General features: G+C 44.9%; 2 protein-coding genes across 4 annotated transcripts in view; one reads left to right on the forward strand and one right to left on the reverse strand.

Annotated features, from left to right (window-relative positions):
• Window positions 1–8,158, forward strand: part of CCND3 (cyclin D3) — a 125,256-nt gene extending 117,098 nt beyond the window's left edge. For all 3 annotated transcript variants that reach the window (XM_069108312.1, XM_069108313.1, XM_069108311.1), the window contains 4 exons: window positions 982–1,197; window positions 5,203–5,362; window positions 5,794–5,930; window positions 6,957–8,158. In XM_069108312.1, coding sequence (XP_068964413.1) covers window positions 982–1,197; window positions 5,203–5,362; window positions 5,794–5,930; window positions 6,957–7,124 — 681 coding nt within the window. In that variant the 3' untranslated portion in view covers window positions 7,125–8,158. The remainder of the gene's footprint in view (window positions 1–981; window positions 1,198–5,202; window positions 5,363–5,793; window positions 5,931–6,956) is intronic.
• Window positions 8,159–9,678: 1,520 nt separating this feature from the next.
• Window positions 9,679–27,217, reverse strand: BYSL (bystin like). The gene is made up of 7 exons (XM_069108307.1): window positions 26,564–27,217; window positions 21,888–22,056; window positions 15,823–15,961; window positions 14,690–14,823; window positions 12,629–12,789; window positions 12,357–12,459; window positions 9,679–10,351 (listed from the first exon to the last, which is right to left on the reverse strand). Exons 1-7 carry the CDS (start codon window positions 26,829–26,831, stop codon window positions 10,006–10,008), a joined length of 1,320 nt encoding a protein of 439 aa, XP_068964408.1. The 5' UTR covers window positions 26,832–27,217; the 3' UTR covers window positions 9,679–10,005.
• Window positions 27,218–27,249: the final 32 nt, after the last annotated feature.

Here is a 27,249-nt window from a genome sequence, read left to right on the forward strand (position 1 = left end):
GACCGATCAGGACCCCCCGCGAGCCCCCTTCCCCCTTTGCCCTTTCCCGCGTCCGTGCTTCGGATACCTGAGCGGTCCCAATGCCCCGGACTACCTTGAACGCGGCCAACCAGAGTACCCAGCCAGTAGACCCCTCGACCCCTGTATCCTGGCCTTCTGACCCTGGCATCGTGCTCACCCAGCTCCGTATTGCCCTTTCCCACCATCCCCAGCCCCCTTCAGCTTCCAAGTTATTTCTCTCTATGACTCTGTTTATCCCCATGGAGCCAGGACAGCTGCGCCCCAGGAGTAGTTGGGGTGCAAGGAATATAACGTCTTCTACTTTACCCCGTGTCTCCCTTCCCCCGTCCCGAAACCATTCCCTTGACTGTGCCGCCTCGGGCTCCTCTCCGCCCTCCCCCCAATCCCAGGGCCGGTTCCTGTCCCTGGTTGCGGGGTGGGGGTGGGGGGGCGGTTCCGGCAGACAGGGAAATGAAAAGTGCGGGAGGAGGGGGCAGGAGTGTCTCCTCCCTTCCCCCGGGTGGGTGTGTGGAGGGGGGGGCGGGTCCCCATTCTCCCGCCATCGCGGGTGCCTCTTCCGCCGCGCGCTCTCCTCTCCCCCCCCCCCTCACAGTCAGGGGGCCCGGGACAGGGGGAAGGAAAAAGGCTCGATGTGGAGGCACACCGGAGTCATCCTGCTGCTCTCCCAGGGGGCAAGGTCCAGATTCAGACAGACTAAAGGAGGGGCCCCTCAGACCTGCACCCACAGGGAAAGGAGAGAGTAGGCAACACTGAGGATGTGAGGGACCCCTGGTGGAATGGGGAAGAAGGGGGCCCGATTTGGGAGAGGTGCAGCCTCCTCCCCCATCGGTTCTTTGGATCACCTTTTTTCTTTCTCTGCTAGTCCTCTCAGGTTCTCCAGCCCCTTTCCTTACCTCCCCAGCCCCTAAGCCCCCACCCCTTTCCTTCCTGCACCAACAGTCACTGTCCCCTCTCCCCAAGGTGTGTGAGGAGCAGCGATGTGAGGAGGAGGTCTTCCCCCTGGCGATGAACTACCTGGACCGCTACCTGTCCTGTGTCCCAACCCGCAAGTGCCACCTGCAGCTTTTGGGGGCAGTGTGCATGCTGTTGGCCTCCAAACTCCGGGAGACCACACCATTGACCATGGAGAAGCTATGTATCTACACTGACCACTCCATCACGCCCCACCAGCTTCGGGTAACATGCACAGTCACCTCTAATCCGCCCCCTTCCGCCCCCCTTCTAAATAGCATATACTTTATCCTGTTCATCTTCCTCTGTTTCCTCCTTACGCACATCAGCAGGTTGGAGGGGAAAGTTGTAGAGCCTGTGACTGACAAGTATTTGCTATGACCTGTCCTGAGAAGGAACATGGTTGTGGTCATGCTCTTTACTGGCTAAGAGGATCTGGAGTGAGTCAGACAACAGGGGCAAGTAGGTAGCAGACAGAGGAACCCCCACCACCAATTTCAGCCACCCAAGTGAACTCTCCTTTCTGTGGGATTATTCCAACAGGTTGTTGCTTCTTGGGTCTTTTTCAGTCAGAAAAGAAACATATTTCAAGTTGGCTTTCCTTGGCTTATAACTTTTCTGAATCTCTCCTTGTCTGTATAGTCAAAGGGAGGTTTTTTTGCCAGAGTATTAGCAATGACTTAAATCAGGAGACCTGAGATCTAGTTTGATACTAGCTGTGAGACTATGGGCAGACAAATCATTTAAATCTTAGCCTCAGTTTCCATATTTGCAAAATGAAGACAATGGGTATTGACATTTACCAACCTCTCAGAATTGTGGGAAGTCCTTTTTTGTTTGTTTTGTTTTCTGTTTTGTAAACCTTAAAGTGGCAAAGAAATGTGGAGTTGTTATTAGTACTCCTGCTTCCTCCTTCTTTCAAGCCCTCCTCCCCCTCTCTGTCCTTTAGTGAGTCCAGTTCAATCCAGTAGGGGTAGTGACTTCTCGGTGACTTACACTTCCCAAGGTAGTAGTTAGTATTTGTCATAATTTAGATTTGACCTTGTTAGAGAAAAGAAAATCTTCAGAGTTTAAAGTCAGAATCTGGAAGTGGAAATGACACTAATAAGACCTGGGGTGCTTTATTTCACCCTCTTTCTAAGCTAGGGAGGACAATTCCAGCCTAGCCCTTCATTCTCCACTTCCTCTAACACACACCTTCAGGGACTCTGTCCCCTGTAGAGCTGGTCTAGTGCTAGATAGAAAAAAAAATGCACTCCTGTTGCCTAAGGTAAGAGCAGGGTAGCCTGGGAGGAGAGCTGCAGCTGCTTCCGATGTGATAATGATGCTCCCATTCTAGCTGCCCCTCCCTTTCTGACCACTGGTCTTTCATAACTTTGTGGGGAGAGTTCTGCTACCTCTGTATTTTGGGACTCAGCTCCCTGGCCTCTTGCTGGGAACTGTGTAGGACTGTTCTGATTCTCTCTTCTCTTGACTTGGGGGGAGGGGAAGGACTGAAATGTGAAGGGGAAGAAGGGAGAGCCCTATATTTCTCTAGATCCTTAGGAAAGGTGAAAATGGTAAGTGCTGGTCTCTTTAGATCTGGATGGAGTAATTCAGTTCTTGTGGTTAGTGCAAAATAGGAGTAAACTGGGGAAGGGGAGGCTTTGTGAGTTGGCCTTTTAAGGCCTTTTGCCCTGACCCTGGCCCAAGTTCCCAGGGTCAGAGTCTGTATGGGGGCTTAGTGCCTACTATACCACTAATGCTTCAAATTGTTTGAGCCAACTGGATTAATTGGCAGAGGGACCTCAGGGTTTGGTCTCAAGTGGCCAAGTGAGTGGTAGGGGAGAGCAGACTTCGTCTTGGGTCAGGGGACCAAGATCATCAGAATAGAAAGAGGACATTGGGGTGGAGTTGGGGAAAGAGAGAGGGCCAAATGGCCCTTTGTGTTGGATGTGGTGGTTCTTGAGTTTTGAGTTTTTGGGGAGTTACTTCTGTCCTGGAACAGATTGGTTTTAGAGGGCTGGGAGGGTGGAGGAGCTACCTATTCTGTTGAGGTTTTTTGGAGACTGCTAGCTTGCAGATAGAGATAACAAGCCACATTTATATAGGGCATTAGTTTTGGCAAAGCAGGTAATAGTGAGTACTGTTTCCTCATTTTACAGATGAGGAAACTGAGACTCAGCCAGGGGATATAACATTCAGGTTCATATAGCTAATGTCAGAACTAAGGTTTGAACTAAAGTCTCCTGACTCCTTGGCATCAACTACTTTTTCCTCTTCACTATTCTGGGTAGTAATTAGAATAACTAATATTTATATAGTGCCAGAAGGTTACAAAGCACATACATACACATACACATATGCATAACACACATACACACACATATATACATATATGCATGTACACATGTATAATTTTATTTGGGTAAGGGTAAGCAGGATACAGGAAATTAAGATGAGGTCATAAATTTGTCAGAAGAGACAAAAATATTCCCTACTCATACCCTTCTTCCTGAATAGGGGAGAGGAGTCATGCTAAAATTATCTCTGAAGGCCTAGCCTAAATGCAGAGAATGTCAGAGGTGGAAAGGTTATGTGAATCAATCTCCTGTAGTAGATGGGAGATACTTGAGAGCTAGGGAGGTGAAGGACTTGCTGAAAGTTCACCAGGTAACTTAAGGGCAGAGTTCATCCAGGTTGGCCAAGATAGTGCTTTTCCCATTATTATACCACATTGCCTTAAAAGTGTTTATTTCAGGAGCTCTCAGCTGCTCTGGGAGTGATTGAGGATTCCACTTCTAAGCATTCCTGAAAAGGTATTGATTAATTAGATAGCTGCCTTTTCCAATCCTCAGGAATATTTCTAGTTCTCTCTTGACTTTCTAGGGGAATAGAATCCTAAGCCTCAGACCAGCATTTCTTTGTGGGGGCCAGAGAGCAGCTTTTGGCTTGATTCATTGTAAGCCTGGATGGTCTTGGCTTGGTGCTGTGGTGGGGTGGGGATAGAGTGAGGCGACTTCTAGGCTGAGTTAGGGAATCGGTGAGCTGTGGCTAGCTGCCAGGAGGAAGAGGCCTAGGGAGGGGTGGGGGCTGAGGGTGTGTGTGTGTGTTGGGGGGGTTGCCATTTCTGTTTCAGTAAGGGGTCAAACCCATAAGTTTCTTCCTGAGATAAAAATGGTGAAGAAATCCTCATGTGCAATTCGGAAATGGGGCCAGGGCTGGAAATACAAGACAAGAGGATTGAAGAGGGGAGGGCAGATGGGAGTGTCCTGACTAAGGGTGTCTTGGTGGAAGGGACTGTCTTTGAGAGGAACTTCCAAAGCAAATTCCCCACAGCCCTCTCAAATACCCATGATCTGTATCCCTGGTAGCAAGTTGGCACACTTGGTACACAGGAGAGCCTTCTGCTTCCTTACCTGGTGTCATTTCTGTCTAGAGCTGCTCTGCCCTCTGGCTGTGATGGATGGGTGGTGCCCACCTCTTTTTCTAACAGGCTGGGTTAGGTTTACTGTTTCTGAAAGCACTAGGTCCTATTTCCCCCAGGCTCCCAAAGTCACCATGGGGTCCTTGTCACCCCTCTGCCCCTTCCTAACCCCTGACCCTCAAACCCCACTATGGGGATGTGGGTTGAGTTGGGCAACTGCTCCTTTGAGGAACCTCAGGGGGCAGCTGGGCTGCTGTGTCATGGGAGGGGTGGCTTTGGGGTTGTCTTTAGCTGACCTGAGCAATGTCTCATTTCTTCAGAGTGCCTATGGAGCTGGGGGAAGGGAATCAGTACTCTGCTTCTTTCTACCTTGCCTGACCACCACCCCTGGCCCCACCACACTCTCTTGAAGTTGTGAAGATCTGTGCTCTGAATCTTATTCCCCCACAAAGCCTCTCCTGGTACCTCATCTGAGACATACAGGGCCCTGCTCTATTCCAGAAGTGGCTGTACTTAATAGTGGTGATGAGGCAGTATTTTCCATAAGTTGGAGAAGTGCCTTGAAACTCAGAAAAGAAGCAGGGCATGCTTGAATTATTCCCACCCATAGAGAGAACACTTCAGCATTCCAGTATGCATCTGCTTCCCAGGCTGCTCATGCTCCCTAGGTAGAATGCCTTGATCTCTCTGTGACCATCAGTGGCAGGGGTAGAGATGTGGTGGGGTGGGGGGTAGAGGGGATCTTGCTAGTCAGGGATTAGGTTTTGCCATCCCATTCCATTCCAGTCACTAAGTCTTATCTGCCTACTTCCGACTGCTGCTAGGATTGGGAAGTGATTGTCCTGGGGAGACTCAAGTGGGACCTAGCTGCTGTTATTGCTCATGACTTCCTGGCACTGATTCTGCACCGGCTTCCAGTGCCCCTGGACCGACGGGCATTGGTCAAGAAGCATGCCCAGACCTTCCTGGCCCTCTGTGCCACAGGTGAGCCCCCTTTCCCTTCTCATGTACGTTGGCCTTGTCTGTACCAGTTGGGATTGAAGTAGATGGAGCGGGGAAGGCAGCACTCTTCCTCCAGAATTTGTTTTAGGACTAGATGCTCCACACATTCCTCGTATCATCCTCTCTCTACCCTTGCCACTACAGAGGGCTGTTTTTCTCTTACAGAAAACACCACATTGTCTGATGAGTGCCTGAGCCTGATTATCTCTAGGGAGAGAGCCCCCAGTCTTCCTCTCTTACGAGTGTTTGACATTGCCAAGTAGTTCCCATCTGGCCATCCCCAAAGTGTTCTTCCTTTAGTTTCATCCTATTCTCTTATTTCTGTGAGGAGAGTGTTTGCTTTTTGGGGGCTGCTGTGACCTCCTAGATCCCTCTTGACTCACAAATAACTGCCACCCCCATTCTCTTCCTAGATTACACTTTTGCTATGTATCCACCCTCCATGATCGCAACTGGCAGCATTGGAGCTGCTGTGCAGGGCCTGGCTGCCTGCCCCTTATCTTCGGATGAGCTGACAGAGCTGCTGGCAGGGATCACAGGCACTGACGTGGTGAGTGCCAGGCAACAGAGGTGGGGTCTGGAGTTCAGTGATCCGGAGGTGGTGGTGGGTGGGGTGGTGTTCCTTCAGCAGCCAGCAGAGGGAGATGCCCTTCTATTAGCCAGGGTCCCCAGCTCTGCTATGGCTGAATAAATAAGTTCATCTCCTTTCCCAAGGAAGGGTATGAAGCTTCCTATCTCCAGCCCTGTCTTGAGGGTGGGGGAACAAACACACCCAAAGCGGTCCACTTTTAAGGGTGAAAGGCCCTCTCTATTACTGCCCCTCCTTGCCAGGGTCTGTGGTGGAGGGAGGAGAATACAGCACTACTCTTGCTTGCCACATCCTCTTGTCAGTTTCTGAGAATCGATGGCAGATTCCTGGGGATGGGCTGTGGCCTGAGCCTGCTTTGTTTCCCCTCCTCTCCATCCCCCGCTTTCAAATGTGGTAATAATAATGATAATAGCAACTGGGGTTTATATAGCATGCTTTATACATATTATTTCCTTTGATCCTTAAAGCAACCCTTCAAGGTAGATGTTGTTATTCTCATTTTAGATAAAGAAACTGAGGCTAAAGAAGTTAGGTGACTTGGAAATGGTCACACAGCTAGTAAGAGTGAGCTGGGTTACAAACCTCTGTCTGGACTTGCAGTTAGGATTACTGGGCTTCAAATCCTCCTTCTGACATTTACTAGCTGTGACCATTGGTAAGTCATTCAGCTACTCTAAGCCTCAGTCTGTTCATCTGTAAAATGGAGATATATCTGCAGCACCAAACTTAACAGGTTGTTGTATGGCTCAGATTTGTACCACTCAAAAAGTATTCTGCACGTGTTAAAGTGCTACATGTCAGTTACTATCACTCACTCCACCATAGGTCTTCTCAGCTCACCCTTCCACCAGCCATAGCAAATGGTAACACATGGGAAGAGACTGGAAGGGACCTTCTTTCCCCTTTCGAGCTCCCTTGTACCCTTCCCAGCCTGCCTCCCATTTGCCCTTCTTAATTGTTCTCTTTCTCTCTTTGTCCTAACACTAGGACTGCCTTCGTGCATGCCAGGAGCAGATTGAAGCAGCTCTCCGGGAGAGCCTTCGGGAGGCTGCTCAGGACACAGCAGTCACAGTGCCCAAAGTTCCAGAATACTCTGGAAGCCAGGAGCCTAATCAGACCAGCACCCCAACAGAAGTCACAGCCGTTCACTTGTAACTCCTCCCCCACTCTTCCCCATCCCTTCTCATGGGCCACACTAGGGAGGAAGGAACAGCAAACATGGTCAACCCAATTCCAACCCCAGCCCAGCCTCTGCTCCAAGAATCAACTTTACCATCAGCTGGATGTCTGGGCCCAGGGAGCCCTGGCTCCTACTGAGCCAAAGAGTTTAAGAGGGGGCTAATTCTGCCCTGTATGTGGGCTTGCCCAGTTGGCAAGATAGGGAGCTAGCTAAGTTCTTCCCTCTCATTTTGTTTTTGCCTTTCTAGGTCAGTAGTTTGATCAGAACTAGGCAAAATTGTTTTGCTGGCTCTTCCCTCCCCTAAAGGCAGTACCTTTCTCCCCACCCCACCAGGGATATTTGCATTTAGACTTGAAGACTTAATTCCAAGCCTCTTAAGTGCTTGGAGGAAAAAATTCCGGGCTGGGGGTGGGAATCTACCCTCAATCTTTTTGGTGTAGCATAAAATCAGTAGCCCCAGGGAAGAGAAAGGCTTAGGCCTTATTCTTGGGGGACTGGAACCTGCAGCCTGATGCTTCCTTGAATTGCTTCCTGCTCAGCTTGCCAGGTGTGCATCTGATGTCAAGTCAGGAGTGGGGGGTGGGGGGAAGGCCCCATGGATTAATTTATTATGACAAGGTGCTTACGAAGTGCTCGGAGTACAACGTAGGAGGGAAGGGAGAGCCTTCCTCTGCCCTCTAGAAAGTGATCCTTTTGGTTGGATGTGCTTCCTCCCACCTTCCTCCCATCCCATCCCCTGCATTTGGCTGGAAAGACTTAGTGCCAAAGATGCTGCTACAGCCTGGGGGGAGAAGAGAGGGGAGGAGAGGGCCTGTTAATCCCTCTTCCTTTAACCCTGCTCTTTGAGGTGCGGAAAAGATGGATGGACTCTAGGGGTAACTAAGCCTCTCCCAGGAGAGGGAGGCAGACCCTGTTCTCTGCACAGGTGTCCCTGGGGCCACAACTTTGGTCCAGTAGGGGCACCCCAGGGTCTTTAAGCTACCTGAATAAAGATTCTGAATTAGAACAAGCTTCAGATCTTTCATGAATTAATTAGCTGGGGGGGGGCGTAGTCTTGGATAGTGATCCAAATGGGCAAGAAGGGAAGCAACAGGTTTAGTTACTCAGGAGGGAGGGTGGCTCCTGAAAGAGGCTCAGACTACGCTTTCTTTGACCAGGGCTCCCCACTCCTTGCCATACTTGTCTGGAGCTTGCTGAGGAATTGTTTCCATTGTAGCTCTAGTATATAGCCCATAGCTCCAAACGGACTCCCTTTTAACCCCAATCTGCCAAGTCTCTTGGGAAAAAGGTCTGTCTACAGAATGTTCTTAATCTCTGAGATCTCCACATTCCTCAGTAAGGACAGTACATGGAAGTCTAGGCCATACCTAATGACATGGTGTCCCTAGGTCCTTCTCTTCCCAAGTCATCTTCAAGTTAAACACACCCAGTTGCTTATAACCTTAAGTACAGGAAGGGGAAGATTTGGAGAAACCTCTCCATAAGCTAACCTGCAAGGGTGGCTACAGCAGAGCTGGGGAAGAATACAGCCATGATGGGAGGTATACCTCAATCAAGACAGTGGTTTGAAAAACATCTTTGGGTTTTAGTGGCCTTGCAAGTTCAATATGGGTCAGCAAGTGTGATGTGGCCAAGAAAGCTAGTATGTGGCCTCTTTTTTTTTTTGGAGAGGGGAGGGCAGGGCAATTGGGGTTAAATGACTTGCCCAGGGTCACACAGCTAGTTTTTTGTGTTGTCTGAGGCTGGATTTGAACTCAGGTCCTCGACTCCAGGGCTGGTGCTCTATTCACTGCACTACCTAGCCGCCCCTAATATGTGGTCTTGGTCTTCATAAAAAGCAGCACAGTTCCTAGGGTTGAGGATGCAACAGTGTCTCACCTTCATCTGAAGTATGTGTTTAGAGCTAGAAGACACCTGGGTCACCAGGATTCTGAAGGGCCTTAGAGTTCATGTCATTTAACAGCTGGTTGAAGCAACTGGGGATATTTCAAGTGGAGAAGAAGAGAATGGAAGAAGATATCCAGACATACTCTTTGCAACTTCTACTGTGCTTGGGGCTAAACAGAACAAGTCCAATGTTGCCCTTTAAATACTGCAAATTATAAGGAATGTGTATCTTGAAAAAGGTGTGAGTGTGGCAGAAAGGTGGCACAAAGCTGTCTTCAAGTATCTAAAGGGGCCATCATGTGGAAGAAAGATTAGACTTGTTTGGCCCCACAAGGCAATCAAGAGAAATGGGTGGAAGCCACAAAAAGGCAGATATCCTAAGGTGGGAGAAGCCGACTAGGGAACTGGGGGGTTACCACTCCAGAGATCTTTAAGCAGAAAGTCGACGACCACTTGTTATGTATCGAGGCCAGGTGGCCATTAAGCTCTGTTCCAATGCTAAAATTCTGTGACTATGAACAAAGAAGCCTGAGTTCTATTCTAGTCTCAGCACTATTCTCATTTCATAGACAACTTGTTCTTATCTAAAGATTGTTGAGAAGGGAGAGTAGGGAGGGTCTAGGACAAGGACAATGCTACAAATGAGATAAATACACAGCTTTTTTTTGGTGTTCATATCCAGCATCCACCTGCCTCAGCTGCTAAGTTCTTCCGCCATGCCACAGAGCAAATCAGGGTGTAACTGTACTTGTCGGGCTCTAGATCAGAACAGGACCTGGGGTAGTTGTCAGGCACTTAGGCCACTAGAATTCAAGTCTAGCCAGGGAGATCACAGCACTTCAGTTTTGTCCTTTAGGTGCCCCCAAGTCACACAGTCCTAGGAGCCATGGAACAATCCTAGAACAGTTCATGTGTCATCCCTCCCTACCCCTACCAAAATGGGGAAGGTAGCAGTCTTCCTCAGAAGCCTCAGTCCATATTTACAGAGGGCCCTTCAACATCTCGGGCAGTAGCGCTGAGCAGCTCCCTCCGGATTTCTTGGGAGAGCTGTGGGTGGGGCTGTAGGCGAAGAAGCTCTAGCAGGGCTTCCTTCTGTTCTGTGGTCAGATCAGCTTTATAGCGCTGAGCCAGAGTCAGAAGGCTCTGGTGCCAAAGAACAGGCAGCTTTCTCTGCTCAGTCCGGAAGGCCAGGAAGTGGAAAACCAAGGCATCCAGGACCCGGAAGGGCAATGCGTACTTCTTGTCCAGCAGCAGCCGCAGGAAGATGCTATTGGCTCCACTATATTCCATCTCGGCAATTTTCAGCATGGCTGCACTGAGAGGGGAGGAGAAGCGGGAACAACAGATGAATATCTCTGTGCCACTGATACCTTAAAGGGTTTTTCAGTTGGGAAACAGCCCAAGATACAGAGTTGTCAGACTAAGGAACCACAGACCTTGAAGCTTAAGATAAGCAAACCATAGACAAAACTTTGGGATGGAGAAAAGGGCATTATTGACTGGAAATTCTTAGGGGGCAAGAAGCACAAATGCCTTACATTGGGTAATTAAATAGGAACAGATCAGTACAATAGGATCAAGAGGACCTGGGTTGAAAAGCCCAGGAATACTGCTGCTGTCATTTAAATACCCGTGTGACCTTGGGCAAGTCTCTCTGGGCCTCAATTTCCTTATCTGTAAAATGATGAGATTGGACTAGATGGCCTTTAAGGACCCCTCCCACTCTCAATCTATGATTTTATAATCTTTGGTCTTACATTCTGAGGTTAGGGGCATGTTCTCTGATTCTAAAATCATAGGATTTATGACTGAAAGGTAACTTTAACACTTAAAGAGGACTGGAATTTGGGAGAGAATACCCTGAAGGACCAAGCCACATCATTCAAAGCAGTGCATTTTAAAAATATTCGTAAGACAAAGAAAATGGATGGTTGGAGAAACATTTTATTTGAAAGATATTTTTTTTTTGCATCAATTGATACACCTGGTCTTTCTAGTGTTAAAGACTATAAATCTATATAACTCCCATTTTAAAGATAAATAAACTGAGGTTCAGAGAAGATAAGTGATTTCTCCAAGGTCATAAGCTGGGATTTCACAATGCAGGCTTTTGCCTTCATACAGGTTCCAATGCATTTTACATGCATCATCTCATTTAATCCCTGTATCCTCTTCCTGCCAATCCTGATCCATCTGTCACTGTTTCTTCTTTAAACCACCCAAAAGCCAGGCTAGGCCAAGGGAAGCCGCTGGGCTCTGCACTTTCTGACCTTGCAACACATCTTTACCAGGCCATTTTACACCAGCTTACTGCCTCTTTAAGACTGGTCATCAAATCACCACTTCTTCTGGAAGACACATTAATGGACATTCTATTGTTTCCCTCCACACCTTTGTGAATCGCCAACCCCTGCATGGTCCTGGGCTTTACTCTCCTACATATGTGGTCTCCTCCACTGAAAGTGAACCAGGGCAGGGCCTGCCTCAATTCTGCATGTGCATCTTCAGCACCTAGCACAGGACTTGGAGCATAGTAAGGAAGGAAGGGAAATAAGCACTTTTAAGTGCCTGCTGTGTGCCGGACATGGTGCTTAATTAACACCGTAATAACCTCGTGCTGTCGTTATCCTCATTTCACAGTTGAGGAAACAAGGCAAATGAAGTTAAGTGATTTGTCCAGGGCCACTCAGTGCCTGAGGCTGGTTTAGAGCTCAGGTCTTTCTGACTTTAGGCCTAGTGCTCTATTCCCTGAACCACCAGCCATTCATTCACTCTCATCCTTGTAGAAGTAGCAGCCCCGTGACAACAGCAAATATTTTTCTCTTATTTTGCAGATGAAGAAATGGAGGCACAGCAGAGTCAGAGGGCCTGGGTTAAGTGCCAGCTCTGTTACTACCTAAACAAGTCATTTCACTTCTGGCCAGAGTTTCCTCACATACAGATGAGGAAGTTGGACTAGAGGACTTCTGAGATCCCTTCCTGCTCTAATCTTTGACATGCCCACAGTTCATTCAGTCAATAAGCCTGGACTCTGATTCCTAATTCTTTCTTTCCACTAAATGGTGTTCTCTCAATGACACACTTAATAAAGCTAAGTCAGTGGGTTAAAGAATAAGTCAAGGCAGAGGCTGAAAGAAATGAGATCTGGCTCTCACACCTTTGATCCAGCCCTGTATGTTGCCCTGAACCAGTTTTTCTATCTGAACTTCCGAGGGAGGGGGCACCTGGCTAACCCTATCCCTGAACTGTCTAGGATGTTGGGAGCACTGATGGACACAAAAGGCAGCTGTGATGACAGCTGGACAACAGTCCCCCAGTACCTTGAGTGCAGCACTGGGATGGAGCACTTGGTGATGATGCTGCCCACGATGATGGCTTCTCGAAGGGTACAGGTACCGGATTCACACAGAGGTATCAGAATCCCTGGGGAGGTGGGAAAAAGGACTGTTAGTGAGCACTGGGAGCTTCAGGGATAAAGTACATTTAAGTTGGGATAAAGTTGGGAACAGTGAGTTCAGTGTTTAAAGGGAACTTTGCCCTCAACTCCAGGAACCAAGATACCCACCTCAGAAAGGCCCACTTTAGGACCCACCTTTGAACCATGCTCCAGTCTTGAACAATGCTTTCTTGAGTGCCATGTAGAGGTGAAAGTTAAGGCGTTTGTATTCAGCAATGTCATCCCGCACACGGGGGAGGAGCACCAAGTTGTAGAAACGCTGGGCCATCCTATCCTTGAGATTGGATGAGAATATCCTGGGTGTAGAAGTTTCCAGATTAGTCACAGATGAGATTTTTTTTTTGGTACATTTTATTTTCTCCCCAATTTCATGTAAACAGTTTTTTAAAAAAAAACATTCTGTATCATATAAAACATATTCCCATATTAGTCATTCTGCGGAAGGAAGGGAAGAAGGAAAAAGAAAGGAGGAAAGGAATAGAAAAATAGCAGGCTTTGGTCTGTGTTCTGATGCCATCAGTTCTTTCTCTGGAAGCTGACAGCATTTTTCATCACGAATCCTTTTGGGATTGTCTTATTAGATCATTGTATTGCTGAGAATAGCTAAGTCCTTCATAGTTGATCACTGTACAATATTGCTGTTACTGTGTACAATGTTGTCCTGGTTCTGCTATATCACTGTGCATCAGTTCATGTAAGTCTTTCTAGGTTTTTCTGAAATCATACTGTTTTTCATTTTTTATAGCAGAGTAATAACTCCATCACAATTATATACTACAACCTGTTCAACCATTCCCTGTCTGCTGGACAGCCTCTCAATTTCCAGTTCTTTGCCACCACAAAAGAGCTGCTAGAAATATTTTTATAGAAATAGGTCTTTTTCCTTTTTTTTTTTTTTTTTTGGGGGGGGGGGGACACAGACCTAGTAGTGGTATTGCTGGATCAAAGGGCATACACACTTTAACAGCCCTTTGAGTACAGTTTCAAACCTCTCTCCAAAATGGTTGGGATCGTTCACAACAGTGCATTAGTTTTCCACTTTTGCCACATCCCCATCAACATTTATCATTTTCCTTTTCTGTCATATTAGTCAATCTGACAAGGTGAAGATGTCACGAATGCCCAGTTGCTCTTCAGGACACCCCAGAGCACTGTGAAGAACGAATGAAAGGCCAGCGCCCTTGACTGAGATCCTAGGGCATTGCCAAGGAAGCAGTGGAGATATCTAGGAATGCACACAACCATCTTAGGAGACCTATAAGGCTAAGTAGACAAGAGGTCCCCAGTCTCTCCCTTCTGCAGTTCAACTATCACACACCTGTCAAAATAACCTCTTGAAAACACAGATGTGACCATATGACCAGCCTCTTTTAAAACTCCGTGGGCTGTATGATAAAAATGCAAAATCCTTGGCTTTTTAGTTCTCTACGATTTGGTCTCTAACTCCCTTTCTAGCCTTATTTCAATCTGGTCTTCGTTCACTGTTATAGTTGAGGCAAACTGGAGTATCTACTAGCTGTTCTCTGATCTTGTCCAACATTCAGCCCACATCAGTGCCTCTGGACAGACTGCCAGCTGGTCCCTTATCACCTGCCCTTTCTGCCTCCTCCTTCCTGCTGTGATTCTCTTCAAGGTCGAACTGCGACATCCTCCTGGACTCTTCCAGCTGAAAGGAACTACTTCTTCCATGCATAGAGCATTCTGTCCGGTCCTCCCCACAACCCCCAATTAAATGCTCTTTGGAGGCAGATTGTGTCCCATCTTGGATATTAGGCAGCTGGACCTGAAGTCAGGAAAACCTGAGTTCAAATTCAGCCTCAGACACTTACTATATGACCCTAACAACTGTAAAATGACGAGAACAGCACCTATTTTGCAGAGTTGTGAGAATCAAATAATATTTGTAAAGTGCTTAGCACAATGCCTGGCACAGTTGCTATAAAAATGCTTATTCCCTTCCTGTTTCTATCTTTGCATCACAAATACCTAGAACCAGTGTGAAACACATAGAAGGCACTTAAATAACTTCAGAAGAACTGAACTAACATACAACAGAGGGGCTAGAAGGTGACAAACCATGTGATTAAGAGGCTACATGCAAAGAGAAGAGTTGGGGCTAGTCAGGGTCAGCATGGCAAAAGGAGGGAGGGCTTCCCCTCTATATTGACCCTACTTCCTGTTCTGGGTCTCCTTTACCTGGTGGCCTGGTACATAGCAGCTGCAGTCCAGCCCTCTGGTTCTGTGATATAGAGGATCTGCTCCCAGTTGGAGAGAGCAGGAATAATTTTAAAGGCCTTGGGAAGTTTGCCACTCCGGTACTTGGATAACACCTGGGGTGAAGGGGAAGCCAGAGAAGAAAATCATGAATTATGAGAACGACTGATACTTTTAAAACACAGGTCTGACCATGTCACTTAAGAAGTTTCTGGTAGCTAGCTCCCTATTGCTTGTAGGCTAAAATACAAACTCTTTTGTTTGGCTTTTCAAACTCATCACACACTGGCTCTAGACCCTCTTTCCAGGAGCACCTATTATGTATCACTCTCCTTTTCCCACTTAAGGGTGCAGTCATCCATGCTGTCCCATCTCACATCTGTGGGCCCAGAATGCCCTCTCCTCTCACTTGTATTTCTTAGTCTCTTCTACCCCTCAGTTCAAATGCCACCTCCTATATAAGGCTGACCTTAATTTCCCAGGTGCTAACTCCACTCCTACATTACTGTGTGTTCCACTGCCTGAATTTTAGTTCCCTGAAGGCAGGAACTGTTTCACTTTTGTCTTTGAATCCCTAGTACCCAGCATGGTGCCTGGCACACAGTAGGTGACTGACCTAGTCCCCTCCTCCAGTCTTCTTACACCTTACTCCCCAACATATATTTTTTGATCCAGTGGCACTGGCTTCTTCCCCCATGTCTGGAATGCTCTCTTCTCCACTACTCCCAATCACTGACCTCCCTGGCTACCATTAGTCCCAACTAAAATCTCACCTTCAGGAAGCCTCCAACCTCTCTTAATTCCAGTGACTTCCCTTTGGTTCATTATTTTCTGTTTATCCTATATAGTTTGCTTTGTTTATCAGTTGTCTCCTCCATTAGATTGTAAGCTCCTCGAGGGCAGGAACTATCTTTTGCCTCTTTTTGTATCCCTAGCACTTAGCACAGTACCAGGCACTTACTATATTTTTACTGATTGTAGATTAATTCTTGTTGAATAAGTGAAGAAAACATTTTTATAGCAACAAACATGACTTAAGCACCTACTATATGCTAGATCCAAGAATTAAAGATTCTCCATTATGGCTCCTCCCCACTCAATGCCATAGCTCTTACCTCTCTGACACCCTTGTAGACTTCAAGAACCCGGGGGTCCAGCTGGGGCATAGGGCAGCCTGACACCTCAGACATAACAGTTTCCACCTCTGTCTGCTTTTCTGTCAATTTCTCCATGATGATGTCTGCGAGTGTACGCCTAAGGGCAGAAAAAAGAAGTGCAGTTGTGGTAACAGGTCAGATGGGATTAACCCTTCACAGATCACCTGATTCCACATTCCCCAACTTTTACTTTGATAATGAAATACCTGGGGTAGCATATAAGAAGGTAACTGCCACATTCCTGATGAAAAGACCAGAGCTGAATAGAACATTTGACATTCAAACACAAGACAAGAGAAAAATATAGAAAGGTAAACACAAAAGAAAACTCAGAAGAGACTCAATCAAGTTAAACAGTTTACATTCCTATATGGGAAGATAATACATGTAATCCTTAAGAACTTTACCATTATTATGGCAGTTAGAAGCACAGGCAGAGGGCATGGGTCTGAGTCAATTATATGGGAATGAGCTAAAAAAAAAAAATGAAGGAGTGAGAAAGAGGGATGTCCTGGAAGGAGAATGGGGAAAATTTTCTCAAATAAAACATGCAAGTCAGAGTTTTCGCAGTGGAGGGGAAAATGAGGGGAATTGTGGGCAATGCTTGAACCTCACTCATCAGAACTGGTTCAAAGGGGGAAGAATACACATACTTGGACACAGACATAGACAGACAACGAAGATACACACACACACACACACACACACACACACACACACACACAGAGCTGGGTATATAGAAATCTATTTTTTTTTTGCTTTTTTTTTTTGGAGGGGGGAAGGCAAGGCAATTGGTGTGAAGTGACTTGCCCAAGGTCACACGGCTAGTAAGTGTTAAGTGTCTGAGGTTGGTTTTGAACTCAGGTCCTTCTGACTCCAGGGCTGGTGCTCTATTCACTGCGCCACCTAGCTGCCCCTATGGAAATCTATCTTATCCAAATAGTAGAGAAGGGGATCAAAGGGGGGGGGGGGAGGTCTGCAGAATGATAAGAGGGGAATGCAGATTAAGGAAGGCAGTGGTCAAAAGTAAAACAAAGTTTTGAGCAGGGACAGGATAAAAAGAGAGGGACAGATAAATAGAATAAAATAGGATGGAGGGAAATATAGTTAGTAATCATAACTATTCAAGATTTGAAACAGTGAAAGCCAACAACTTCAAGCACTCAACCTTGTTTATTCATTTTGGATGGAAATCTTTCTAAAATATATACTTTTCTGCAGTTTTAAAGAGTCTGAATGAAATGTAACCTTTCCTTGATGATCAGGGCCATCGTTATGGAAATCAATTATTGTACTGTGCAGTACTTCAGTGAAGCCCACAGGGACTTTAAGGCTGCTTGCATCTACACTAAAGAACTCCAAGTAGCCTTGCTTTTTAAAATTTTTATGACTTCTTTTGATAGTTTTTCTATATTTCCTCTTGTCAAGGGTCACTCAGAACCAAAGAATCTTCAAACAGGAAGAGATTTTAAAAGATATTCCAGATCTAACTTTCCACTGAGTACAGAAAACCTCTCCATAACATTTCTGAGAGGTAGCAATCCAGTCTCTGCTTGAATATTTCCCGTGATGGAAAACCTACTACTCTAAAAAGGCAACCTGTTCTATTCTTGGATAGCTCTTCTAATGTTTGGAACAGTTTTCCCATATGCTGAGCCTGAATCCGCCTCTTTATAATGTCCTTCCATTGGTCCCAGCTCTGTTCTCTGAAACTATATAGAATTAGCCTAATTCCTTTCAAAACAGCAGTCCTATAGAGGACAGTTATTGTATCATAAAATTTTAGAGCTGAAAGGAACCTCAACATCCACCTAGTCCAATCACACCCAAAAAGAGACTAAAACATACCCAACAAGTGGTCATTCAGGTTTACAGACCTCCAGTGAGGCCAAAACCCTTCTCCTTACTCCCTCTCTAGCCCTCTCCTCCACCATGAGGTAGCCACTTCCAGTTTGGGATGGCTCAAATTGTTAGGAAGCTCTTTCCTGACTTCATCTTGTCTTGATTTGCCTCTTTGTAATTTGTGCCCATAGCTCCTGGTTCTGCCAAGGGTCAAACAGAATTTCTCTTTCATGTGACAGCCCTTCAAATAAATGAAGATGGTAACTGTGTCCTTCTCTCCACGTGCCTATCCTAACCCAATCTTTTCCAGCTAAACATCACTTATATCTTCCTTTCTCAGGTTTAAACATTCCCAAGTCCTTCAACAATATCTCAGATCATATGGTCTTGAGTCCATACATTATCATGAATCACTGTCCTCTGGGCTTAGGGGTAGTTCATCACTATGCAACTTAAAATGTGACCCCCCAGATCAGATACACTGTTGTATGTGGGGCATGACCAGGATCTTTCATCTCCCTCATTCTGGCTACCAGAGAGCTAGGATTCAGACTTAGGCTTTTCTGACCTCTACATCAACACTGTTGACTCATTTCAGTTTGTAGTACATTAAAATCTATTTTTACATGAGTAACAGTTCATGTAAATAGGGAAACTTTTTTCCTATTCTATGCTTTTGCAGTGAAGTAGATTTTCCTGAACCTAAGTACTTACAGGCCTTTCAATTATCTCTATTAAATTAATTAACTGGCATTTATATAAAATTTTAAAGTTTGCAAAAGGCTTTAAAAGTCTGTGTGGTAGGTTCTATGGGTGTTATCATCTCCACTTTACTGAAGAGTAAATTGCGATTAGAAGAGAGATTGACTTGAACAGGGTCACACAGTTATTAAGAAAGGATTTATAATTTGGTTTTTCCAAATTCAAGACTAAGATCCTACCTAATATACCACAATGCCTCGTTAGATAACAACCCAACTTTTTTCAGGCTGTTGAAATCTTTTTGGATCCTGATTCTACCATCCATGATGCAAGCTGTTTATCCTAGCTTTGTATCAGCTACAAATCTGATATGTTTACCTGAATAGTAAAATTAAAAAGTTGATAAGAAGGACAGAGAGCTTTGTGAAATGCCACTAGGACAATTTCCTCCAGAAATCATGATACCTATTAATGAATCAATACTCTTTGAGCAGTTAACTGCATTATCATTTAATTCACATCACTCCATAGTATTCATAAGATGAGAGACTTTTTCAAATGTCTTGTTGAAATCTATTCCCTTTTTTTTTCTCCATCTTAGTAGCTTCTGTCTCCCTAGTCAAAAACTGGCAAAGAGAAGTGAGGAAATTCAGGATGTCACCAAACTTTGAAGCTATTTCTGTAATGTTCCAAAGTATTCAGATTAAGTGACTGAGAAGCCAGCACCCCAGAACAATCACAGGGAACTCCCAAAAGGGCTGAGGAAATAGATGCACATGATCATAAAAGAGGAAGGCAAGAATTGAAGGAATGTGCCATAAATATACTTAAATGGCCGTGGAATGAAAAGTCAGTCAACAAACATTTATTAAGAACCTACTATGTGTCAGGCACAATGCTGAGTGCTGGGAATAAAAAGAAAGGCAGTGCCTACTCAAAGAAAGTTCACAATCTCACGGGAGAGATAAAAAGCAAACAACTACACACAAACAGGGAAGACACAAAATCAATTAGCATTAAGAAGAACTGTGAAAGGCTTCTTATAGAAAGTGGCACGTTAGCTAAGGAAGTCAGGGAAGCCAGGAGGCAGAGATGAGTACATAATGGGGAGAGGGAAGGCTGAAAGGGGTAGAGAGTAAGTTTCACGTATAAGAAGACTGTAAAAGTTAAGGTAGGGGAGGCAGAGAATGTCAGAGGATTTTATATTTGATCCTGGAAGTGACAGGAAGCCACGGGAGTGTATGGAGCAGGGGTATGGCAAGGTCAGACCTGCATTTTAGGAAGACCACTTTGATAACTAGATTGCAAAAACAATGGAGTGAGGAGAAACTGGAAGAGGGCAAAGCCACCAGGATACTTCGATAATTCAGGAGTCAGGTGACTGAGGGCCTATATCAGGGTGGAGGTGATTGTTAGAGGAGAGAAAGGACATATATGAGATATTACAAAGTTGGAACAACAAAGCAATAGGGCATGTGTTATGTAACAGACTGTTGATTCATATCAATATAGAGTTTAGAGAGAAAGAGCTTGCTCCAGAGGAAGGTATGGAGAAGACATAAGAGTACTGGATTACTGATTGCACAACTGCTAAAGACTTTGGGGGCCAATTCGCAAAGCATATGAAGAAACAGCTGTCATGTTGTAACTTCAAGGAAAGAACTCACAGTATCTTGCTGAGAGGAAAAGAACTAAGAACAAGATAAAGAGCATGTGGGAGAGGAGGACTGATGAAGCAAACAAGTGCCTCAAAGAGACACCAAATGAAACAGTCAGAAGGGTAATGCATATCATAGAAAAGAGGAAAGATGCAGCAGAAGAAGAGGAAAGGATGGAAATTCAACATATCTGCAGAAACGTATTTTGTTTGTTAACAGGACTGTCTCGCTTTTGAATTTGTACCCCCAGTACCTAGCACATATAATTGTTTAAGAAACATTTGTCAATGGAAAAATATAGAGATACCTTTTATAATAACACCACTACCACCACATGAAGGGAATGAAATACGTAACTTCCACAAAGCAACTGTGGCAACCTTTGGTTCTTCTCTCCTTTCTTTCCAGTTTATTTCTGAGCTTCCCTCCACCCAAAAGAACCTCATTAATCATCTCTACTTTGTACCACCCCTGTGGTCCAGTGGAAAAAACCCTGAATATGGAGTCAATGACTAGAGTTCAAATCTTAGCTCTGGTGCTTATCTGCTGTGTGATTTTGTGTAAGTCAATGAACTACTTCGGGCCTTATTTTTCTCAGCTGTAAAACAAGTTGGGCTGGTTGGTTGGATCTGATGATCTTTAAGGATCACACCTAAAATACACTAGTATCTAAAGTCATTCACAATCTGGTTTCTTCATACTTTCCCAGTCTTTTTACATTTCACCCCTTTCCACCTACTCTACAACCCAAGGACACGGTCCACTTGCTGTCCTTCCCACCGGACACTCCTCCTTGTCCCTCACTTGTTCTACCCTCTCCTGGAATGCTCTCTATCCTCCGGTTTATCTCCTGGCTTCCTTCAAGACTAAGTTCAAGTCCCACCTTCGGCAGGAGGCCTTTACAGCTAGTGTCTTCTCTCTGAAATTAATTTCCATTTACACTGGCTATACCTTATAACTGTATATAGTTATTTTACCGTTCTCTCCCCCATTAGAGTGTGAGTTTTTAAAGTGGTTTTTACCCTCCTTTATATCCCCAGCACTTAGCACACTGTTTATCTAGTAAGTACTTAAAATAGATACTTGATGACAAACTAAAATTCCTTTCAACTACTTTTCTTTGCTCTCTCCATTTCAACCTTATACTGAAACATAATTTCTAAAATCAACAAATAATACCTTGTTTAACCTATCACCTTTGGGGGTGTGTGTGAAGAAAATCAGGAGAAGATGAGAAAGGAGTGGAGGAATAACATGAGACTCTGGAAAGTCACCAGCTAAAAAGCAACAAAAGTCAGGATTCAAATGCAAATACTGAGATTGTGAATCTAATATTATTTATATTACTCAATATATACAGATTACAGATGGGCCTTAGACAGAAGAAGTAGCTTGTCAGGCATTCCTACTTTCTGGGCAAACAACATTGTAGCTATTAATTCACCTGGTACAGATTTCCTTGAAAACAGTACAAAATCCTATCATTTTCTATGTTCATAGAGTCCTGGCCCGAGTGAAAGCAGGAAAGGAATATAAATATTCAAGTCTCAGACAATCCCCAGTTAGAATGGACCATACAGTTTCAAAGAGTTACGTCAGGAAGTGTGTACTCAGATGGATGAAGTGCCCTGATGTCAGTCTCATCTTTAGTAGTCCATCTTAACCTGTATTCCTCCAACTGAGCATGATCTGATCCCCTTTAAAAGACCTAAACTTCTCTTTAGTAGTGGGGATGAAAAATATGCCCTAACAATCAACTTACCATTAGAATTTCCCACCAGGACCCCATTATTTTTCCCCATTATTCTAATCCAACCCTACCTGAGTGGGGGGTTCTTGTTCATGAACATCTCGATGGCACGTTCATCTTCAGGATTGACAGCTACCTCCGAGTCATACCCAGATCCCACCATTTCTGCTGCCTTCTCCAAGGTTGGCCACTCCTCATCTTCATCCTCTCCATCTGACTCACCAACCTGGGCTCCTGGGCCTATGGAAGGAGGGCAGTGAATATAGTGAAGGGGCATCATGGAAGGCACAACTCAAATCAATAGCGGAAGTATTTAAGTGCTTTCTGTTTGCTGTATAGTATGCTACCTGGTGTGGGGGAAATGGATGAAGTTTAGTCAAATACCTGCCTTTTGGCACTTATAAACAAGCTAAACACGCATGAACAAACCAGAACATGATTAAGTGCCCATATTTTTTTAAAGTAGCAAAGACCTGGAAACGAAAGGGGTGCCCATGAATCATGGAAATGACTGAACATGGATGGAACATGAATGTAACGGAATATGACTGTGCCCTATGGTTTCAGGGAAACCTGGAAAGATATATAAACCAATTCAGAGTGAAATGAGCAGACCCAGAAGAACAACTTATACAATGAGAAATACTTTTAAAAAACTTAACTCTGATCAGTGAGGTGACCAACCACTATTCCAGGGGACTGATGAGATATTACATGTCTTGACACAGAGGTGATAAGACTTAGGATGGAGAAAGAGATATAGATTTCTTTAGACATGGCCAATGTGAGAATCTGTTTTGCTTAAGTAGGTTTGGTACAAGAGAAAATGTAAAATTTTAATTAAAATAATGAAAGAAAAAAAGAACAGTTTGGCAAAACAGAGAGTGGGCTGGGTAGTAGTGGAGAACTATGTTGTACATGTAAGGTCCTAATTTCCAGGCAGAAGTCTAGAGGGGGAGACAAGGTTCAGACACATTAGAAAAAAATAAGAATAGGTGGCCTTAGAAAAATTAAAAACCTGGGCAAAGATGGTAAATGCTATAGGAATTCCAAGAAGTGAGGCAGCATTTTAAATGATAAATATGGGTGACAGTGAATTATGATATACTAGAAAGAACACTGGACTTTGTATCAAAGATTCAGAGCTGGAAAGAACCTTAAAATATATCTATTCCAACCCTCTCATTCTATGGATATAGAAACTGAGGACCAGTAAGGTTCAATGACTTACCTATGGTCACAAAGGCTGGTGACAGAGGTAGGATTTGAATCTGGGTTCCTTAATTTTGAAGCCAGGGCTCTTTCAACTGTACAGTGTTGGAATATTCACTTTGCTTCATCTGTCAAATGGCAGGGTTAGACTACAGGTTTTGGGAGAGAGCATCAGAAGACTTGGGGTGAATCTGACACTGAACTAGCTGTGCCATCACAAGCAAATGACTCGACCTTGTCTAGCTTCATTCTCCTGACCTAATAATATTGGTAGTACCTATTTTAGAGTTATTTGTGAGGCTCCATTAAGGTAACTAATCAGGAAACATTTATTAAGTACCTAATATGGACCACTATGCTAGGCACTGGGGAAACAAATACAAAAATCAAAGGATCACTGCCCTCAAGGGGCGAACATACTATCAAAGAAGTTGACATGTGCATATAAATATATGGAAAATAAATACAATAGTTTTTTTTCCCCCTAGGAAAAGGTACTGGCAGATAGGGAAATCAGGAAAGGCTTCATGGAGAAGGTGGTACTTGTGTTGAGTTTTGAAGGAGAGAGAAATGGAACTAAGGAGGAAGTGATTCCAAGCACAGGGAACAACCAGTGCAAAGTTATGGAGACTGGAAATAAAGTGGGAGGAAAAGCAAGAATGGCAGTTTCTGGATGTCCCACAGAGTAGATTAAAAGCTTCATATGCTAGAGGAGTTTATATGTAATCCTACAGGCAACAGGGAGCCAGTTGAGTTTATTGAGTGTGGGAGTTACCTAAAGCTTGTACTTAGGAAAATCATTTTGGCATCTGTGTGGCAGGTGGACAGGAGTAGGGAGTCTTTGAGATAGGGAAACCAATTAAGAGGTTATTAGGTGAAAGGTAATGAAGGCCTGAACTAGGGTAGTGGCTATCTACATAGAAGAAGAGGGATATGAGAGCTGAGGATGTAGAAATGACAAGATTTGGATACTGAATAGATATGAATGAAGGAGGTTAGGATGTCAAGGATGTGAAACTGAATGAATGGAAGATAGAAATAGGTTAAGAAAAGGACTCGGTTTTATTTCTAACACAGATAACAAGATATCATAGGTAAACTCTGTATGTAATATATTGAGTTTAAGATGCCTATGGGATAGCCAGTTTGAAATGCCTCATAGGCAGTTAGAGATGTGAAGGTGAAGTTCAGGATATAGACTAGGGTTAAAGAGATTTGGGAGTGATTTGTGTACCTGGCACATGGTAAATGCATAAAAAAATGCTTTGTCTGCTATATAGAAATATTTTCACTTTATTTCAGGTAATGTTTAAATGAACAGGCACAGGTAATTTTGATAACAAAATTTGATCTTAGGCAGGATATACTCTTGGGGTACACCAAGGATGTGATGGAGCCAGCTCCAACTAACTCTTGGGACTGTTAGATTTTCAATGTGAGCATTTACAGCTTGGAAACTGATAAATGCTTACAAAGGACAGCTTGATTTACTTTTTCGTTGATTATCTTGACGTAGGACAAAGAAAACGTTAATTATGAAGATTAAGCTTAAAAGCATGTGGAAGAGCTGATTGTTAAAACATTTACCAGCACACTACTGGGGTATAACTACAGTTAGATGTGATTATGGATTATGAACCAGCAAAGGAGTATGAGAAAGAGTGGTCCACATGAAGGAGAAGAACCAAGAGAGTCAACTGTCTGAAAACCTAAAGAAGAGAGAATGTCCAGGAGTAAAGGGTGGTCAGAAAATGCAGTAGAGAGGTCAAGGATGAAAAGTGAGAGAAGGATAACTAAATAATAGACGTAAACAAACAAATGAAATATGCTGTTTGACACTTTTCACTTATCACTAAGGTACAGAATTCTGAGAAGCCTAGTGAGACAAAAAGGGAAGTGAATGAAAATCACTGTTGTGATCTCTCTCTCTCTCTCTCTCTCTCTCTCTCTCTCTCTCTCTCTCTCTCTCTCTCTCTCTCTCTCTCTCTCGTCCTCCTTGCCACCATGCCTGAGCTATCAAGCTAACAAACATTTATTAATTGTCATCTATGTCTTAGACACAGTGTTAAGAAGTACACAGAGGGAAAAACAGTAGATGCTTCCAAGGAAATCAATCTAATGGGAGAGAACAAGAAGGCATTAAAGAAAATTGGGAAAAGCTTCTTGCAGAAGGTGGGATTTTTAGCTGAAACCCGAAGTAAGCTGGGGAAGCTAGGAGGCAGAGGTGATCTAGAAAATTATAGGCATGGGGGAGAGCCAAGAGTAAAGATAAGGTCAAGGAACAGCAAGACTAGAATTCTTGGATGGTAGAGTATGTGGAAGACAGTAAGATATTAAAAAAACTGCAAAAGCAGAAGGGGCCAGGTTATGAAAGGCTTTAAAAGCTAAATAGGATTTATATTTGATCCTGGAGATAAAAGAGAGCCACTGAAGTTTACTAAATGCACAATTACATGATGAAACCTGAACTTTAGGAAGAACAATTTGGCATCTTTCTTAGTAAAGGATGCACTGACTTGGGGAGTGACTTAGTGACAACAGTCAATGATGAAGTGATAATGGTCTGTACCAGGAGGGTGGTAGTGTCAGAGGAGAAAAGGAAACATGTAGAAGCTTCTACAAATCCACAGGACTTGCCAATTGACTGGAAATATTGGGATGAGAGAGAATGAAGAGTAGAGGATGACTCAGGTTGTCCAGGCTCCTGACAGTAATAGAAAAGTTATGGTTTAAGAGGAAAGATAACAGGTTCAGGCTTGGATCCAATGAGTTTGAGAAGTCTATGGGATATACCAATCAAGATGTCCCACAGTCAGTTGGGAGATGCGAGACTGGAGATTAGGGCAGGATAAAAAAAAAATCTAAGAATCACCTGCACAGAGACTCTAATTGAATCAACGGAAGCTGATGAGACGACCAAATGAAATCACTGAAAAGAATAAGAGAACACAGTTCACAGTTTCAGCGAACACTCAAAGTTAGAAGATTTCACCTGGATGAAGGTCCAGCAAAGGAGGCAGCAAAAGACCTGTCAAACAGGCAGAAAAGAACCAGGACAGGTGTGGGGAACCTGCAGCCTCATGTGGCCCTCTAAATCCTCAAGCATGGCCGTTTGGCTTTATCCTCTTAATAAAAGAATTTGTGCCATAAAACTTGGACTCAGTAAAAAGGCCGCACCCGAGGCCCTACAAGTCCTCACGTGGCCTTGGGGCCACAGGTTCCCCACCCCTGAACCAGAACATAATTAAGACAGAGTGGTGTCACAAAAACTCATAAAAACAGAGTATTAAGAAGAAGAGGGAGATCGACCCAGTGTCAAAAGCTGTTGAATTTTGTAGATTAAGAAATCACACATAATTTGGAGAGATCAGTGCCGGTAGAATGATGAGATCAGAAGGCAGACTTTAATTGGAAATTAGCACCTATTGTAATCAGCCTTCTCAAAGTCAGCCGAAGAGACAGGGAGAGCTCCGCCTTAAGTTTCTCGGCCCCTTCCCCTCCCTTTCCCAGCTCCGGCCTCGCCCCCCTCACTCACCCAGCCGCGTGGTGAGCTTTCTCGGCGCCGTCCTGTCGCCCGAGCCATGTTCAGCTTCTAGCTCCTCCTGCTGCTCTCGCGCCTGCTGCAGGATCCTCCGGGTCAGCCGGGGCCCCACGTACTCCTCTTCTTCCTCCGTCCCACGGCCTCGGTCCTTCCGTTTCTCCCGGCCTCCGGGCTGCACGGAGTCCCCTGCCAGGATCTGGTCCGCCAGCGGGGCATGCTTTGCCTGCCCTCCCGCCTTACGGGACGACTTGATCTTGGGCATGGTCTCCACTAACCCCTTCTTCTAAAACACACGTGGGAACTGGCAAGAATCTGGACTGCGCCGGCGCCACGCATCGCGTAATTCTCTGCACCTCCCAATTGACAAGACAAGCTCCATTGGCAGGGCGCAGCGCCTCCCAGTGGTCGGAGGCCGGAAACTCAGTGTCCGGTCCGCCCCCGCCCCCTGAAGTTAGAAGTCACCAGGCCCCGCCCGGGGCTCCTGCTGTACGACGGCTGGCGTTATCTAAATTGGACTCCTGGTTGCTCACTGTAGCTGAAGCCCTAGCTTGGATTTGTTCTGTCTTCCCGAGATCAGCATTTAGATCGCGAGTCAATTCCTAGAAACCTTCTCCCGCCTTGCTCTAGAGTGGGGAAAGGGGGTGGAGCTTAGTCGGGGTGATTGCCCAAGTTCTGTCACT

The sequence above is a fragment of the Petaurus breviceps genome, unplaced genomic scaffold, assembly GCF_028583685.1.
Source record: "Petaurus breviceps papuanus isolate PSGF00001 unplaced genomic scaffold, PetGlider_PUasm1.0 90352, whole genome shotgun sequence".
Lineage (NCBI taxonomy): Eukaryota > Metazoa > Chordata > Mammalia > Diprotodontia > Petauridae > Petaurus > Petaurus breviceps.